General features: G+C 40.6%; 1 protein-coding gene across 2 annotated transcripts in view; it reads left to right on the forward strand.

Moving 5' to 3' along the window:
* Grb14 (growth factor receptor bound protein 14) overlaps positions 1 to 19935 on the forward strand; it is a 112276-nt gene that overhangs the window by 72958 nt on the left and 19383 nt on the right. For both annotated transcript variants that reach the window (XM_038337031.2, XM_038337032.2), the window contains 5 exons: positions 10762 to 10883; positions 12732 to 12806; positions 15322 to 15459; positions 18359 to 18469; positions 18702 to 18797. In XM_038337031.2, coding sequence (XP_038192959.1) covers positions 10762 to 10883; positions 12732 to 12806; positions 15322 to 15459; positions 18359 to 18469; positions 18702 to 18797 — 542 coding nt within the window. The remainder of the gene's footprint in view (positions 1 to 10761; positions 10884 to 12731; positions 12807 to 15321; positions 15460 to 18358; positions 18470 to 18701; positions 18798 to 19935) is intronic.

Below are 19935 nucleotides of genomic sequence, written 5' to 3' on the forward strand. Positions count from 1 at the left end.
CACAGGTACAGAAAGACCCACCACATACAAGGAGAAGGAGGGCAGAAGCTAATGCTGGTGACACAAGAGTCCCACCACAAAGGAAAACACTGCCTGTTGCTGGAGACGCTCGTACCGCCTAAGGGCCCTTGGCCTCAAGATCCTGTACCCAAAATATGCACTGCTGAGAATTTTAAGTGGTTAAATAATTGAGAGAAAGTAAATGTCCTCACTCGGTTTTAAGTCTTTGAATTGTTCAATGGCAGGATATAGCATGACATGGTTCTGATAATGCAGTTTTACAGACATTAAGATTAAAAGGTCTCTGTAGCAATACACTTCTATAGACACGGCTCTGTACTTCCCTTGACAGCCACTAGATGTCACTATAGTTTTCCAGATGAAGCCGTTTGCTGTCTCAATAAGCAGAGCTTTCTCTCTCTCTCTCTCTCTCTGTCTGTCTGTCTCTGTCTCTCCCTCTCCCTTCCTCCCTCCCTCTCCACCCCCCCCTCTCTCTCTCTGTGTGTGTGTGTGTGTGTGTGTGTGTGTGTGTGTGTTGGGTGTGGCTTCAGTTCCAGCACCTCTGGAACTTAATGGGATCCATGTTTGTCTTGCTCCCATTTGGATTCCTAATTGAAGCTGTGCTACAAGGCAGTGACAATTAACACTATACCTCGAGCACAAACCTACACTCTTCAGGAAGAGGGATTAATTGTATTTTAGTATCATTGCTACAGCAGCGGAGATTTCCATTGTGAATACTACCGTGGAGTGGCTTTAATAAGCAGAATGAATGACCGGAGGCTTTTTAATGAAACCGGTTTTACACGCACAGCCCTGTCCACACCATCTCTCAAAGCCACGAGGAGTTGCAAGTTGCCGGGAGCTTGCTGCTACCTGCTCTGAAGCTGCAACTGCAGGGTTTTTTTTTTTTTTTTTTCCCTTTTGTTTCAAACAGAAGATGTTTGGCGTTTTTTTCCTGTTGTCTGGAGCCAGTATGGAGTGGCCCTTTCTGTGCTGTGTATAACTTTGTAGATTTTAGAGTTGTGACCACCCTTGTCACCGTCAGGAACCTCAGTGGAGTCCTTAGGATGTGTTCTGTGCAGAGAATCATGTGCCCTGACCTCCCTTGCTCTCAGATGCGTTATCTTGGTGGCATACACAGTCCCCAAACCAGAAAATATTTTATCAGCAAGAAGTAAGAATTGTCATAAGTAAAACTGCCTCCTGGTTCTTTGGCAGGTCCTCATAACTGCCTGAGATCTCACTGTTTCCCCCTTCAGGCATTATGGTAGCCTCACAGCTGGCCCGCTACCCCTTGGGTACCAACTTCATCCATCTGGGCAAGAGCCTGAGCCTTGTAGTTTTACTCACAGTCATTTGTAGGACCAGGATTGCCTGCCTACACCTCAGGTGCTCCGGCTGTATCTCATGCCTCCCTCCTCTACCTGCGGACTCGTGGGCACACTGCCCTGGTTGCCGCTTGATTTCCTTGTCACGCTATTAGGATCCTTAGGCACTGACTTTATCTGGCTACCTGCTTGGGCACCTGGACTGTTATTTTTAGTGCCTTTAGCGTTTTCTCACAGAATACTTGTGCCAACAATGTAAGTGTGGGTATTTTCTTTAGCAGCTGACCAGACTGACGGCAGCTCCCCTAGTGTCACAAACTAGGAGGGAAAGTGAGACAAGGTCATTGCCACTGTACACTCAGTCTTGTGTGGTATAGTCATCCTCTGTATCTGAGAGGGGGCAGGTTGTCACAACTGCTTTTTCCATATGCCCAGCTGGAGGTACATTCCTCTTCTGGCCTCCATGGGAACACACACACACACACACACTCACAAACACACACACACACACTCACACTCTCTCTTTCTCTGCCTCCCTCCTTCTCTCCCTCCCTCTCCTGCTCCCTTCCTCCACATGTATATGTGTGTGTCACCCTCATAAGTAAAAAATAAACCTTGAAATGACTGATTTTGATGAATATAATATTAGGATGATACTTGAATAAAACATGTCCAAATGAATTATTTTCTAAATTTTGTGAGAAATGTTTATATGTATAACCTTATGTTGACCTGGGGGGAAAGCAAGGGAGGAATGCTTTCTGATTATCCCTGGTTGGTAGAATTAGTGATGGATTGTGGTGACCAATAGTGTGTGACATCTCCCCTAAAAACTTAGCACAGACACGTGGAGTAACACAGATGCATGGAGTAGCACAGGCACCTGGAGTAGCACAGACACCTGGAGTAGTACAGACACCTAGAGCATCAAGCAGGGTCAAATACCCATCTTCTTAGCTGCTGTAACATTTTTTATAACTGTCTTCCTAATGACCTTATCATTAAAATTAGATAGAACTTCTGTGAGATAAGGGGCTCTGGTTGTGCGTCCATCTTTGCATCCCAGGGTCAAAGGCAAGCAAATGTGTTTTGAATCCACTTGTTCTGAATCGTATCCAGCCATTCAAAGTATTGTCTTATGAAGTCCAGAGAGGAGAGAGAGTTGGAAAACACTCTATAGAGTTCCCATGCTCAGATGGATATTTAGTCCATCTCCCAAGGATGTGCCTGGTGACGTGAGGTCTATGGAGGCTGTTTATGAGCACGTCAGCTCCGCATGCTTTCCCAGTGGACTGGAACAAGCATAGACACAAGTCTTTGCAGGAAAAGAAGTCTTTCTGAGAGTTAAACTTGCTGTCGTGGATCTGAAGTAATGCATAGGTTATTTTGATTTGCTGGAAAACGAATTTAAAGGTCTGTAAGCCTTCAAGGTAAAGTTCCATCATTTCCCTGTGACTTTTCTTGGGGCCTTAATCTGATTGGCAGTTGTCTGGGAGCTCTTGGTGGTGTTAAATAGCATTCTTTAGAAATTGATCTCTGGTTTATTCTTTGCTTCTCGTGTTCGGGTTTTGTTTTGCTTGGTCAGAAGCTGTTCATTTTGATCTGGAAATAAGATTGGCAAAATATAGGTGGCTTCAACCCAGCTCTGGGAAATACAAGGGACATTTATTTGTGGCCTGGAGTTTTCTGTAACAATGGTGTAGGAAGAACTGTTTTCCGGGTGCATTAGAAGAAAAAGCCACTTTGTTTCTCCTCTTATCAAGCGATGAGAAGAGCAGGGCTTTGCCTTCTATTTGAGCCCAACACAGTGCTTTCAGTGGATTCAGGGAACAAATCCAGGCAGAAGGTCACAGGTGAGCACTCCCATTCTCGGCGGATTGAAGTTTCTTAAAAGACTTTGAACTTAAATCAGCACTTTCGGAGGAAACTTTTCTTTTCTTTGTTTTCTCTCAAAGAAAAAGTTCTTGAAAATTAAGCAGAAAACACAATTATTTGGTAACTTTTTTTTCTAACAGCAAGACCCTGCAAATACATTAGAAGCAAAAATAAAAATTAAAACAATATGCAGTTTTCATTTTTTTGTTGCTGTTGTTGTAAACATCATTTAAGACTCCTCAAAGCTTTTCTTCCCATTTCTCATTCTTACTTGTTGTTTTGAAATAATTTAAGGAGGTCTTCCTGGTATTCTTTACTTATGTATGAGGGATGTTTGATGACCACAATTCACTTTCTGATGTGTGAAAAAAACTCCAGAAAGCTTATTTGAAAGAGGCTTAACTATTTCTTCCTTAGGCATCTAAGGGCAGGCAATATGGCTTTTGGGAATGATTTTTTTTTTTTTTTTAAAAAAATGTGTCCATGTTGATTGTTTTTGTGTGACTCTGATCAAGTGCCCACCTAAACTACCTCAAACAGGAGGCTTTTTATCATGGTTCACAGTTCTGGGGGGCATCCATTCTCTTGCTCCCACATCTGTGCTGTAAGGAGCGGACCGTCATGGTTACAGGAGCGTGTGGAGAACAAAGGGGCCAGAGGCAAGAGGACCTCAGGGACTTGTTTCCTAACGTTGTATCCCACCTGCTAACACCCTTAGAGTTACTCGGAATAACACCACTGGCTGTTCAACAGAGTATCTAGGTCGATTTTATGAAGTTAAAACAAACAGACAAATAAGCAAACAAACAAGGTCTTTAAAATAACAGAGACGGATTTTCACAAATGGCACCTACGGTTCTTTCTTGAGTGGCAATTCAAAGGCTGGAGTTTATTCTCGTTTTGAACACAGTATCAAAGAGCTATGTTTTGGAGAATTTTTTGTATTAAAAAATATAGGGAACTGAGAAGGATTACTTAGCTGGCTAAAATTTGCTTGTTTTTAGAGTATAGTTAAAGGAGGGCAGTTTTGAGGAGACTTCATTAGGTGCCAAGGGAGCTGCTGTTTTTCTCTTTATTATCAGGTCTTGGTAGCATGGTTTATGGCGGTGCCTAGGCTTTCACATTGGTGTTCTGCAGCTTTTCACTCCCTCTACATATTACATTCTTCTCAGAAAACTATGCCCTAGCATTGTGTCTCTCCCTGTTAAACATTACGCCTACGAATGCTTGTATTTAGTGAGCCACCTTGCTAACAACAACAACAAAAAAGTCACAACATGCTGTGTTTAGTTGGTCATCAGCTGTCCCTGCCAGAGTTATTTAGTTCTCTGTAGCTGTGGCTCCTCGAGGATGGAATGCAAACGTGCCTCCAAATCGAGATGATGATGACGGGTGCGTGAAGAATATCTAATGTGATGTAATTTCTCAAAGCCACATTCTATGGGAAGAAAACTTTAAGCTCATTGTCAGACTTGTAGACGAGGTGGAAAACATAGCTGTGTTCAGCCCTGTGGACTTTTACTGGATTTACATGTTATCTAAATTATCCATTGATGAGAGACAGAACATTGCTTTAAATGGGTAGAGCAGATGTATTTTGCTTTCTTAAATAGAGTCTAGGTTTTGATAGCCTTTTGAAAGCATGTTTCTTCTTAATATTGTGAGGATATTCTTCTGACCTTACTGTTTGCGTTTTTTCAAACATTCAGTACTAGAGATCTGTGGGATTTCCTGAAGTACTCCATTGCTTATCTTCCCTTTCCAGATCTGTATTCTGGCTCTGCAGTGTGTGTGTGTGTGTGTGTGTGTGTGTGTGTGTGTGATGTCAACAAAGCGCCAGACCGCATTCTACTTGGTAACCACAAACACCATACTATTTTTTTTTAAGTTTCTTATTCACTGTGACTGTACAAATACAGCTTGATTTTTTCCAAATCATTTTATATTTAATTTTGAATTCCTCCCAGACTCAAATGATCTAAATTACTTTTATGGAAGGTAAAGATTGGATAATTTGAAATCCAACTGTGGCTTTTATTCTCCTTACATTCAGAAAATGATTGTTTATTTTCGATAGATTAGCAAATATGGACACATTCCAAAATCAGAAGAAATAGATAATTAAAGCAATAAGAAATAAGAGAGTGACTTATACTTTTCCTGGTTAAAGAATTAGGACTCGCTGAGATGGCCGTGTAAGCACCAATGGGAGCTTCCATGTAGGCTGAAGCAGTGTCTTGCAGGAGAAAGGCCATCAGTTTGGGTCAGGTGCAAGGGCTCAGTCAACCTGAATAGCTTGGCTAGCTTTAAAACAGAAACATAACTTGCCCATTAAGTTATCCTAATAATTTCATAACAGATTACCACGAACTTGGTGAGCTATAAACTGGAGAAGTGTATTTCCACAATTCTGGAGGGTTTGGAGGGCTCTGAAGGGAGCCTGAGTGTTTACCTTTCTAGGTGCCAGGTACTGTTGATGTTCCTTGGCTTGTTGCCACATCACTAAATCTCTAATTTGTATTTCAATTCCCTTTGTTGTCTATTTCAAATCCCTTTCTGTCTGTGTTTTGAAGGATGCTTACAGATAGACTGAGAGACTAACCCTTTATTCCTCAACTCTATAGGTTTGTTGTTGGACGTCTGCAAAGGCTTGCCCTTGGTAGGATAACATTTACAGATTCCAGGAGTTAGGCTCTGGTATCTTTAAGGACATTATTCAGCCTATTTAGGACATTATACAAATGAAATATATCAGTGGCATGTTCACACACTGAGCCACGCAGAGATGCAATCTCTTTCTGTAACTGGAATGAATTTTGGACTCTGCTTCTCCAGCTATCAGAAAAACAGAGAATTTAACCTCATGGTATTCGTTTGCAGTCCAGATTGTTCTTTCGGGGTCAATAATTCAAGTTCTGTGGTGAGCTGCCTTTGGTTTGAAATGTTTATATTCGACCATTGAGACCCCTTTTACCTTTCCCGCGTTCTGGTGGGAGACATCATTCTCAGCCAAGGTATTTGTCTTATCTTTGTGTCACTGTTTTCTCCATGTTCTAGAAGCTCCTGCTTGTCTCATTTTTCCTTTATGAAAAGCACAAGGCCTTTCTTATTTATTTATTTATTTTAATTTTCAGCTCTCCCATCTTCCTTCTGGGTACATAACACTCATCCTGGCAGGCTGTGAGGTTGGCATTGCCACCAACATCTGCTTCTGTTTGATGCATGGGTTCTTGAGGATTAAAAAATTAAGTCTCTGGTTTTAGTCACTCTTCACATTACAGCTTATAGGGACCATGACACCCTAAAAGTGCTTCTGCTCCTGAAGGGGAGCAGATACAGTCCTTGCTTCCTACATGACTCAGGGTCTGACTTGACTCTCTCTCCCCTTCATTATTCCCTTACCCTTTCAGTTAAGGTTGGATCCTCATCTGAGGCAGCAGAGGACCATGCTGGACATTATTCTTCCTAAGCAATTTTATCTGCCAAAGATTGATTACATATACCTTGAAGTTTAACCATCAAGACAATGGCTGTCTGTTGCTTTTTCGTCTCTGTGTTGGTATACCTTCAGGGTGGGGCATAAACTCCTTCCTTATTGTTAGAGACAGGCAACTGTACAAAGAAACACAGGTAACCAAAGCCAGGACACAGCTATCATTATTAAATTTCTTCTCTTGGTGGTTGCAAAGAATATAGGTACACGCTATATATAGCACGTGCACTCATTTTAGCTTAGAAGCATGAGCTAGGTTTGTGGGAAGATAAGCAGAAGTTAGTACTCAGAGACTGCTGGAATGCCGCCCTGCGCTGCAACCGTTGATCTCTTGGCTGCACTACTGTAGTCCCAGTTCCTTCTTACTAATTGCAGTCCTTCCAGGCTTAGACTGAAAACTGCAGTATCTTCCACCACGTGGCCTTTTTATGCACACATTTGGGATCTTTCCTCCGTTCCCACTGCTTAGACCTTCAGATGCACCCAGATTCCTCCCACCTTTTTACGAAGCCCACAGCTACTATGTCAGTCTAATCTCTATCATCTAATCTAGCCTGCCCAGGTCAACTCCAATCAACTTCCTAAGTGGACTTCATGTTTTCAGTCCTTGGATCTGTTAAAAATCCACTTTACAGTCAATGGCGACTGTGATGCAGCTATAACAGTCCAAACCTGTTATTTCCTGTTGTTCCTCTGTTCAGTTCATTGTACTGTCTCCCATAAGTCCTTATCCTGGAGGGTGGGGTTCAACACCCCCGTCTCTATGCCTCTAGAATCTCTTTTTCTGGTTCTGTCCTGTAACTCATTCAACATTACTTGTGCCAACAGCCATGCTGTGCATCAAACATCCCAACCTTATCCTCACCCCGGGTGCTGCCTTCTTACTCCTCAGTGTGTGCTTGGCTCTGGCCTTCTCGTTGGCATCTTTGCTGGAAGATCACCCTCCCTGCAGGCCCTTCTCTGTAAAGCCGCTGGAAACGAGCCCTTTCCCTTGCTCTCAGCAATTCCGTCTTCCCCGCGCCATGCTTTCCTGTCGAGTTTATTGCCATCTTTAAAGGGCTCACATTTTATTTATCGTCTGTGCTTTTCTATTAGGGCCTTCACCAGGGCAGTCCGTCTTTCCTGGTTTTGTCCATTTCAAACCTCCCAGATCTAAGAGGAACATCTGACCAATCAGGCACTTGGGGACAATTTGAATGGATAGATGGATGGATAAGGTGTCCTTGCTAGATCTTACAGTTTCATCTCATGAGAAGTAGGAATGGATACGTCTTTTGGGCAGGATTCTCATGGGCGATGGTTGAGGGTTGACTGCTATGATACCAGTTCATCGTAGATGCAAAGAGTAACTGGAGTTTTGGGGACTAGCAAAGAGATTCTGTGAGAAAAAATGGGGGCCCATTGGCACGGTGACATTGGGAATGGGCTGTCGTGGTTTGTTGTTGCTGAGGGTGATGTGGAGAGAGCACAACGGACAGCTGGGTATATTAGGAGTAAAGGATACAGAGTGGGAGGTAGAAAACACGCAGAAGGGATTTTTTTAATTTGGCATTTCTCTGAGAGAATATGGCAAAATGAGATGATATTAACATTCACAAAAATAATATTTTAAGAAGAACAAGTACTTCTAGGTTTGAAAGGAAGATAATTATAAAGGTAGTGAAGCCCACTATTAAATTGTGGTAGAAGAGCGTAAATAAAATTTAGCATCTTAGCCAATGTAACTATGCACTTCAGTGGGCCTCTATGCCACATAAGCTCTGTAGACCCGGCACCTGCCTGCAGGATGCTCTCTTCCCACCCTGAAACGCTTTACTAGTTAAGCAGTAATACTCTATTTCTCCTACCCACCTGCTCTGGAAACTCCCATTTGTTTCTCTGTTACTTTACATTGGAGCATTTTTTGTACCTTTATGGGGGTTTTTATGGGGTATTTGTCTTTTTTTAAAATTTTTTTCTCTGTAGCGTTGGAGCCTGTCCAGGAACTAGACCAGGCTGGCCTTGAACTCACAGAGATCCGCCTGCCTCTGCCTCTCGGTGCTGGGATTAAAGGTGTGTGGCACCACTGCCTGGCAGTGTTTTTGTGTCTGCCTGATTTCATTTAGTACAGAGTCTTTAGGGTTTATCATGTTTTGTGTACATTATACCTTCATTTCTTTTAAGATTGATTTTCTATCTTATCTGTTATCTATTTTATATCTATCTATATCTATTGATTTTAAGGTTGATTTTCTATCTTGTTTATTCATTTTCTATCTATATCTCTTTTCTATTGTGTTAATTATGTCCTCCATGGGCATGGTATTGTTGTTGCCTTCTTTAGGCACGAATATCTTCTGGAAGTTTAACTGTCATTTCTGCGGGACTTAGAGCCAGATGTGAAATTGGGAGTGACCCAGAGTGACGATTCTGATCTACTGTTTTAAAAAAAAAATGATGGCATGGACCTCGGCCCTCGGCAAATGTTTTTGGAGGAGGTAGAGAATCTCAGCAGTGGGGAGGGCAATTTTAGGCAGAGATTTCACTTTGGGGAACTCTGTAGATGTGCTAAAAAGAGGCACTTGATGTAGAGAAGAAAGGAAAGAATGAAGCCAAGGCTGGAAAGGGAAGCCATGAAAGGAACAAGCGGTGGAGATGAGACAGTGGCATCTGCTCCACCGAAGGCCGGAATTTGGCTTGTCCAGGAGCAGCTATAGCAACTCAGCCATATGCATTGAGACGAATCCCTTTTAGAGAACAGGCTTCTGTTTAAGTGCGTTTGCTTACAAGGGTTCCCATAGTATGGCCCACATCATGTCTGAGGGTTGAACCTCTGAGATGCTGCTTTTTTTTTTTTTTCAAAGAGGTCCTAGGAACATTTAAAGAACAGAGGAGTTCATATTCCCTTTTTAGCTATTCTAGGCTTTCTCTTCCGTATCGGCAATTTCATAATTAAAATTTCCTGACTTTTTGTTGGAGAATGAGCTGCACCGAGAAAGGTGAGTTCAACCCATGGGAGCAGCTTCGTGACTTTTCATACACGGCATGTTCCTGAGTGACATCTACAGGAATGAGCAGAATTGTGACCTCACTCAGTTGCTTCATGCACCCCCTACTCACCCTCCATCTCCATTACTCCTGGCTCCATGGATGAATTTTCCTCCCTCGGAACCTTATGTGAAAGGACTCATGCAACATACGTCTTCTTTCACTTATGAGATTTCTGTTTGGGATTATTGTAGAATATAGTTTTTGTGTGCTCTTAAAAAATCATTTTCATGTCTCATATATGGGTGTATAGGTAGTCTCTAGTTTGGGGCTGTTATGAATAATACAAATACAAACACCATCACAGTTTACATTACAATAGAGGTCATGCTGCTTATGTTTCTCTTTTTTAAAGTTACCACTGCTTGGTTCACTTGATATTTTTTTCTTTTCTACTAAGTACCTTCCTACTTTAGTTAATTCTCTTCTTTGTTAATACAGGATCTGTTTTCCTTGAATTAGTTTTGAGGGTCTAAAGTGCCACAAGGAACTGAGCTTCACAAAAAATTGTATCCACATGAGTGGGAATTTCCCTTTAAAGCAACTGTTTTAAATTTTTCAGCTACCTAGATTATGAGTCTTAAAATGCACAGTGAACCTGTCAAAATTCTTCATCTCTTAATGAGGTGAATTGTTCAAACCTGGAGCAAATATTTTAATTTTGGCACCATGATGAGTTAAAGAAAGAATAGCTCTCCTGTCTTAATACAGATTTGTCATCCAACTTATACTGCAATTTACATAGCAATAGAAGGAGACTGAGAATTAGCAGAAATGGCATTTGTGATATTTTATGTAATTTTCTTTTTAGATGACTGTGTTGGCATAAAAGTCAATATAAAATTCAGAATTGAAAAGAAATCTTGCCAGTGTAGATATTTAAGAACTTAGATGAAATTTGCTGCTTAATAATGCATTGTGGGTGCTACATAATTTACTCTATATGTTTGTGTGCTGATGTAGCTGGGGGTATCTTCATGTTTGTCTTCTGAACTATCTGTGTCTGTCAACCTGCTCATTGAGACATTCTTACAGAAAGAACAATAGAAGACCATGAGCTGGTGGTTGAAGTGCTGTCTCACTGGGGGATGGAAGAAGACAATAAGCTGTATCTTAGAAAAAATTATGCCAAATATGAATTTTTTAAGAACCCAATGGTGAGTAGACTCTCCATTAACAGTGACAGAATTAAATGAGTCAGTTAAACTGTATATGCAGAAGAGCATTATTTCAAGTAAGACAGAGCTGGTTACTTTGGATTTGTGCTCTGGTTTCTTATTTCAGCAATGGTGAGCTAACGTGATGCATGGTTGTTTTCATTCACAGGTAAAATGCTGCAGCATTTTTGACAAAATCTGAATGGAAGTGAATTTGGTTATTTAATTGCAAAGTATTGGGAAAACCAATCGGGAGATACTTCCTGTGGCTTATCCCTCCTGCCTTTTAAGACACAAAGCCAAAGAAATTCTGTATTTGCTTTAGAAAATGAGTTGTTATAGGTCCCCAAGTGTCTTCCAGAACATTACAGTTTAGAACATTTCATAGAATTAAGGGAAGTACGGCATTCTCTAAATTAAATTGGTGATTGTTACGAGCACTGTAGCTTTACCAGATATTTAAGACTGATATATTTCTTTCTTTAAATTACTTCATTTTCAGCGTAGTAACTTCTGAACTGAGTAGAAATGAGATAAAGAACAGCGCATTACCTAGTAAACACTGTGTTCATTACAGTTCTCTTTAAAAGAAAGTAAATGCGTGTCATCCTAATGAAGTCTGCGGATTCAGAGAAGTCAGAATCGCCTCTGGGCTCATTATTTGAAATTGTTTTTTGTCTCTGCAGCTGTGGTGTATTTTTATACTAAGTTTTGGATAATTGGATTGAAACAATCCTTTATGAAAAATATATGATACACACCATAATAGAATATTTTCAAACCCTGGAAGACCTCTTATGTTCTCTTTTATTGTAACTTATTAATAGAAACATAATGGGTTGATCTTTGACAAAGAAAACGAGAGTTCTAATAACGATGAAATGGAATTAGATTCGAAGGAAAAGTATTTTCTTGTGGGGAGTCTTTATTAAGACACTCATTTAAAGGTTATATTGAAGGAAATATGGCTTAGAGTACAATTTTCATTTTATTTATTTTTATTTAAATAAAGCTTGACATTCATTTTTCTAGATCTGAGTAGTGGTTTTTAACTTGTGGGTGATGTGACACTCTATAGGGGCTTTTTTGTTTGTTTGTTTGTTTTGTTTTTTATCCACACAGCACGGATGAGGGTAGAAAGCTGGGCGTTAACCATCCCTAACACACAGGTCAGCCCCAACCACGCTGAAGTTTTCAACCATGGTATTAGTAGATGGCCGTTGACTAACCCTCTCTTGAAGTAAATAGAGTAGAATATATGTTTCCAAACTTTTCTTATCATGAAATTTACCTCGGGGAGCCCCAGGACTTATTAAAAATACAGACTTCGAGACCTGTCCAAATCTACCGAATCAGAAAAGTCAAGAATGAAGCGCTGGGACTTTTCTATTTTAAACAACTTCCTGGGGTGAATTTTATGATTAAACTAGTCGGGAGAAACATTGGGAAAAATGAGTGGCCTTTTAGCTTTCCAGGTGAGTCCTGGCTGTTTTGTGTTCTGGCCTATGACTTTTGACACAGCCTTTGCCCCTTATGTCTTGACTTTGTGAAATGGGTCAGACCTTCCAGTATCTGGTAGGGTGAATGAGGAACTGAAGGAAGCGATTAGAACAAATTCAATATAAACTCAATGGCTAGGATTTCTCCATTAGTGTGATTGGGGTGTCAGCTGATCTGGGGATGCACTGCCACCTGGGTTCTTTAAGAGGCCATTTCTTTAGGTTCAGGAATGGCATTTTTCAAATCATTTTGTGGGAATTTTAGACATGCTGGTTTTAAGATGTTTTGCCACCGTGGCATCTTTCCTGGCAGAGAGCTGGGACTGATTTAACTTCTATCTTTGGTCAGTATTTCTTTCCAGAGCACATGGTGTCTTTTGCAACCGAGACCAATGGTGAAAGATCCCCTACACAAATGCTGCAGGTAAAATATTTTCCTTGAAATATGTAAGAACACCAAAATGGAAACCTTGCTTTCCTAACTTACTAAATTTTTGCCAGATTTCGAAATGTTGAGGCCTGCAAGATTCATATTTTTCCCTGAAGATAAAAAGGAAAAAAGAAGCCTGAATAAATAATTTGCTAAATAATAAATTAGCATTGCCCATCCTGACGGTAAAGAATGTTCAAAATTAAAAAAAAAATGTTTTCTGTAAAAGAAAACTTGCATGTGATTTATCCTTAAAAATGTGCATTTGTTGAAAAATGTGCATCTTCTCAGTAAGCTGCAGACATTTGACTGGTATTTGAGGGAAAATGCACAGCAGTTAAATGAATAGAAGAGAAGGGGTGTGCAAGGCATCCATTCCATAAGCCAGCACTTGCAATGCTGTGAGGGAAACACATGCATCAATCCTAAAACATCCATAGCATCTCCAGAAAGTTGACCTTATGACCACTGAGCTCATTTCTGTCACCCCGTCTGTGGCTTGGAATGGTTATTTATTTACTAAGGCATTGTCTTCACAGTCAACTGTTTGGGTGATGTTATTTCCAAGAGATTAGGAGACCTGGCAGCCACGGTTGTCTTTCACAGGTCCATTAGTGCTGTTTAAGCCAAACCTGGGTGTTCACAAATTCAATTAATGGTAATGGTCTCTGGTCCCGTGTTTATAGCCTGTCTTTTGATAGATTAGGCAGGGGTGTTTAACACAGGTTTCTTTCTTGCGGATTTTTAAATAGGGGGTGTTTTATTTTTATCCTTAAGGATATTCGATAAATATTGTTAGGGATTTTTTTTTTCTACAAACAGCTTCCATGCTGCAGGGTCTCATGGAGGCACCCCTTGGAGTAGTAGCGGGGAACCCCAAAGCTTTGCCTGTGGATTCTTCACCGATTTGTGTGATGTCGTGGTGGGAATGAGTTTTCCTTCCACTTCGTTTTCTACATTGTCCTCTCCCATGATTTTTTTTTTTGCCTTAATGTTAAATTATAATAAAAAGGAAAATCACAGGCTTTAGAATCAGATAGTCCAGTGCGCGCCCTGACCTCTCTTCTCCACTGAGGCAATGTTTCTACTTTTTAAAAGGTTTCTTCTCTTTCTAGCGTGACCCCTATGACTCTTCTTTAAAAATTTAATTGGTTTGGTTTAATAACTTGGAAAGCACTCAAACTAAAAAAACCTACTTGCCTGTTTTGCATATCAATTAATTAATGGCTCATTGCATCAAAAAAATTTTAGTGATTTACTTAAAAATGTAAATATCTCCTATCAGCATTTCCCTGAATGTATTGCAGGCCTTTAGGGTATATTACGCCATTTCAGTTAATGATTTCTGCTATTTTAAATTTTCCCATTTTTGCATCTGTGTACTCATAGGGGTTTCTGTTCCTGTTTAGGAGTCGCTAATGCATTTTCACTGTCTTAATAAGGACACAGCATAGCCACTCATGGCTCTTCTTTGCCTTTTCCCCAGCATCACATGCCCACTGCCTCAACTAATTACTGCTTTGTAACAAACTGGTTCAAATCTGAATGGCTTAAAGTACCTGCTCACATTTTACCAGTCATTTTGTGGGGCATGAGCTGGGTAAGAGTTTGCTGGCTGGCTCAGTTCTGTAGCTGTTCGGCTCAGTGACTAGAGGCTGAGCATCCCCTTCAAAGCTGACTTTTCACACTGTCTCTCCACATGGTGTCTCATTCTCCAGGGCTTTCCCCACTTTCATTAGACTTCTTGCCCATGGGGGTCTCAGGTAACCCACCTTTTTTTTTTCTCTTTTTTTTTTCCCCTGACATCTGGTTTCCATGAATCAATTCGTGGAAGCCATCAAGCTAGAACTTCGCCTATAATTGGTAGTGTTACCCCAAACAAAATCTAAGGGTGACAGGTTTGTGAAGATTCGGGGGGGGTGAACAACAGATGCCACCTCTTCATGATTCAATGTGAAGATTGTATTGTGGAAGAGAACGTGGGCTAGAAGATGCTGTTAAATTCTCAATAAAACCCCACCCTGCCTTGCCCACCTAAACTGGCAGGAGACAAAGAGAGATCGCATGCTTTATCCTCACTAGGCAGGTGAACTTGTCTCAGCTGTCTGAGTAAAGAGTGAAGTCAGGATAGTGGTCCTACAGTATACTGCATTGCGTAATATCTTTTATAGGCAAAATACTTGTTTGGGAATCTATAAGTAGAAAAGACGAAACGTATCAGGACCTAATTCTCCAGATAATGCCCAGTTTTACATAGACATTCAAATATTTTGTGATTTGGGTTTTTAATCCGATAATTGATTACTCTGAGTGTATATTTTCTGAGGACCCTTAATGGGGAACTTGTGCCAGGTTATTGATAGAGTTCTATCAAGCATGCATTGTAATCTCTGTACAGTACAAACACCATTGCTGCAGTTTAATTTTGTGTGCTCATATCTGGCAGGTAAAAAGACCATTGGCATCATTGCTCCCATAATACTCTGAATGCATCTAATGTGTTTTCCAGATGTTTTTAAGTTCAAGCACATATCCCGAAATCCATGGCTTTCTACATGCAAAAGAACAAGGAAAGAAGTCTTGGAAAAAAGTTTACTTTTTTCTGAGAAGATCTGGTTTATATTTTTCTACTAAAGGCACATCAAAGGTAAGCCAGTATATGGGGTATGTTATGAACTATCTATTAGCTCTAAGATATCAAGTTTGACTTCATTATGGCAATTTCTTCCTTAGTTGATGTCCAGAGTTGGAAATTTATCTGAATCCTAGTCATCTGCTAAAATACTTTTTAAAAGTCTTTGAACTTACTTTACACTGATTTGATCTCTTCTGTAGCATTCATGGAGCCTGGTTGCTCTTATTCCCATATCATTTCCCCTCACTACAAACCAATTTTCTGGTTCTTCTTACTCATCTGAGGTTTCACATTTTGAAGCCTAATAGAATTTTCAGTTTTTCTTTTCAAAAAAAATATATTCATTTTATTTTATACGTGCACCATGCTGTGTGCCTGAGTGTATGTGTGTCTGTGCACCAGAGGCATGCAGGACTCTGCAGTGGTCAGAAGAAGTGTCTGGAGCTGGAGTTAGAGACAATTGTATGCCATCACTTAGGAGCTGGGAACTGAACCCAGGCCCTCTGCAAGAGCAGTAAATACTCTCAACCATGAGGCATCTCTCCAGCCCCTACACCAGTTTATACAACTGCTCTCCAGAGGCAGGCAAAAAAAAAATTTATTATAAGACCTGGGATAATAATATTTTAAATGTTGGCTGCCAATTGATATCACAATATTCTTCTAATCTACATATGAGGCAGGCAAAAATAGCTCAGTGAGTAAAGGCATTCACTGCTAATTCGAGCAAACTGAGTTCAAGGTTGTTTGAACTCACATGTTGGAAGGAGAGAAGTGACTTCCAAAAGTTTTCCATTGAAGCCTCCACAAGCACACCATGGTGTACACACACACACACACACACACACACACACACCCCACACGATAATGTAATTTACTTATGGAGATAATTCTAAATTCACCAACTAAAAAAATTTATGGAAATAAGAGAACTTCAGTTTTTCAGAACTTAATATTTATGTTATCTGATATACTACATGGCATGTCTACCTAGTAAAGAGAATGTTTCTCATTTTTGTTCCTTATTTTTCTTATGAGGGTGTCTTGGTTGAACACTTTCACTTCCAAGCAAGGTTGCATGGGAACCTAATGACTACCATAAGGCTTGGCAATATGGCTGTGAATTACATGTTAGTGAGAGCCCTAAGTACCATCTTTCCTTCTTTTTCCTTACATAAGCATATGAACATTAACCAATAGATTTTGATAACTAAATCTATATAACCTTTTAGTATACATTTTTATTATCAAATTAGGTTCTGTCAGTGATAATATGTATTCCAAAATATCACAACAGTAAGAAAACCTTTCTATTTTAATTCCTCATTTTATTTTATTTTTTATTAAAGATTTATAGCAAATGTTTTCTGTCCCACTTGCCAGCACCCAAAGAACCAATTCTGATAGTCTGGCCAATAGCTTAGGCTTGTTTCTAACAGTTCTTTTAACTTAAATTAAGCCATATCTTTTAATCTACAATCTTTTATGTGGCTTGGTCACTCTTACTTTGTAAAGCCCATGCTGCTTGTTCTGCAACCCTGGCATCTCCTACATTCTCGTTTCAATATCCTCTGTGCCTGGAAATCCTGCCTAACTATTTGGCCATTCAGATTTTTTGTTAAATCAATTAAAGTGACACATCTTCACAGTGTACAAAAATATTATTCCATAACAAAGGTTTTCTTCCAAAAAATATTTTCAGGCCCGGCACGGTGGTACATGCCTTTCATTCTACAACTTTGAGAGGATCTTAGTAAGGTCAAGGCCAGCCTGGACTACATAGTGAGTTCCAGGATAACCGGAACTATATAGAGAGACCATTTCAAAACCCAAAATAAATAAATAAACAATTAAAAAATTTCTGCTTTATTCTCCAAAGAAGTCCACTTTTTAGATTAAAATGCTTAGGAATAGTGATACAAAATGACATCTTTTGAGTTGGGATAGCTTACTGGCAAATGACAATGAAATGTATTCCAGTTCACACTGCTCAATGTATTTGGTGTGTGTTTGTGTGTGCCTGTGTGCTGCTGCTAAACACTGTGCATACAAGACCACCTGGGATCTTGTTAAAATGCAGATATTGATTCAGTGGGCCCCGCATGGGCCCTGGAATTTTGCATTTCTAACAAGCTCCCTAGTGGAACAGGTCCTGGGGTTCAGTGACCACACCGCTAGTAGCAAGGTTCTGGAGAACAAATGCATTCCGGCCAGTTTTTATTATTGAGTCCACCTCAGAATTAAGCACTTCTCCAAGTTATTAACCTATCGCGGAATGATGTGACCTAGTGATTTCCCATGGCCAGCTCAAATCTCTCGGATTTTCCAGAGGAGAAATAGCCGCTCACGATTTCCCTTTGCCCTGACAGTCAGACACATTCCATCCCAGGTAATTTCCCTCAGCTCCTCTGTGCAGGCTCCGCTTCTTTTGTGGAACAAGATGGCCACAGCCTGCTGCCAGGCAGCACATGGTTGTGAGGGATGGTCCTGTCTGCAAGAAGCAGAGGTTTGCTTTTTCTTTCCCCATTTTCTTCTCAAGAAGCCAAGTTTCCTCCTGTAGTAGAACCTCCGAGATGCAGGAAACACTTTTAAAAGCCTTTGAGGTTTTCTTTTTTCTCCTCTGTTAGCTTGATACAATGGCTAGCGGTTAACAAGACTAGGAAACTTAAAATGGGAATTTGTCTGTTAATAAAACAAACTGCCATTTGCCAATTTAAATGAAATTGTTGGCAGCTCCTGGTTATTTAAGGACGTGGCAACTCCCTTCCTTTTGTTTCTATGACGCTGCACTGGCATATTGTTTGAGGTGGCTTTCTCATGTCCAAGTTATAAATCGTGTAATAGGAAAATACGGAAGCTGTTGTGAAACCACACACATCTATGTCAACATTCACACGTATGTTTCTTAAAGGAACCACGACATTTGCAGTTTTTCAGCGAATTCAGCACTAGTAATGTTTACATGTCACTGACGGGCAAAAAAAAGCACGGAGCACCGACTGCCTATGGATTCTGCTTTAAGGTACAGGTTTAATGTTTTGGTAGATGGTTAAAGCAAGCCTCAGTTTTTTTAGGTAAGCTTGGGTGTCTTTTGGTTTCTTTCTTTCTTTCTTTCTTTCTTTCTTTCTTCTTTCTTTTTTTTTTTTAAAAGACAGAGTTCTCTTATGACTAGGAGAATTTTAGTGACTTTTATTTCAACAGGTGTTACCTTCAAGATTTGCATTAACAATAAACCATGTGCTGTGGCCTTCTAGCCTCACAAAGCAGGAGGGCCCCGGGACCTGAAAATGCTCTGTGCGGAGGAAGAACAGAGCAGGATGTGCTGGGTGACCGCCATTAGATTGCTTAAGGTAATCTCTCCGGAGGGTCGGGTGCCTAGTCAGGGTTCTGAGATGTGTCATGTGTGAAGACGCCTCTCTTTCCGCGTGGGAAGAGGCTGGCTAGTCTGTGTGACTGGTGGAGAAGGAAGAGACATAATCACGCCCAGATGTGATCATTCTTGAGAGATGACCATACAGCAAGAGAGCGTGGCCCTAACCCCTGTGTCTTCGGTGTGTGAAATAGGTGTTCTGTTTCTAGAAACGACTTGTCTTTACTGTTGTGAGCTTTATCTGGATAGCCTAGGTAGCTGGACGATGTGTCTCCTGTATACAACTTGGTAAAATGGCCCCGGATGCATAGGGATTGGTTGTCATGCTAGGTGAAGGGAAAGTTTGATTTTAAATAGTTTTCAATGTTTTTATTGAGTTCAAATTTGTCATTACCTTATTATGAAGCATTTATGTTTGACACATTCAGCATGTTGTGCATCCAGAGCTTTTATTTAGGTTCAAAAGCAGATAGGGGTCCCGATAAGTAGATTCTCCCAGGCCCTGGTAGCCACTGATCTGAGCTATTCTTTTGAAGGTATCCTGGGAATGAAATGACGTATGTACTCTTCCGCATTGGCATTTGTTTATCCACTGATGGACATTTGTGTTCTTTCTATATTTTGAAGGGTGGTGTGTTTGTTATCCTAACAACCGCAAGAGAGTCCGAGACACAAGAGCCTCTGGGACAGGCTGACTGGCTGTTCTAGTCAGTCTAACGAGCTTTGGGTTCAAAGAGAGATGATATCTCAAAAAATAAAATGGAAAATGATTGTGGAAGACACAAGATGTGAACCCCTGGCTTCCAAAAACATGCATGCCCACGTATGTACACTCGTCTACATACAAAATCACACACACACACACACACACACACACACACACGCACGCACGCACACACACACACACGCACACACGCACACACACATACACAAAAAGCAGCATAGGAGACATCCTTTTGCTTTATGAAAAATACTCTAGATACATAAAAATTTATACCAAGTCTGAGGCTTGGAACAGAGGCTCGTTGCTCTGTATTGTGCTGTATCCTGGCTAAGTGTCAGCTCTTTCCGTTCCCGTCAATTAGAACTCTGCCAGCTTCACTCTCGCTTAGTTTGGT

The sequence above is a fragment of the Arvicola amphibius genome, chromosome 7 (genome assembly GCF_903992535.2).
Source record: "Arvicola amphibius chromosome 7, mArvAmp1.2, whole genome shotgun sequence".
NCBI lineage: Eukaryota > Metazoa > Chordata > Mammalia > Rodentia > Cricetidae > Arvicola > Arvicola amphibius.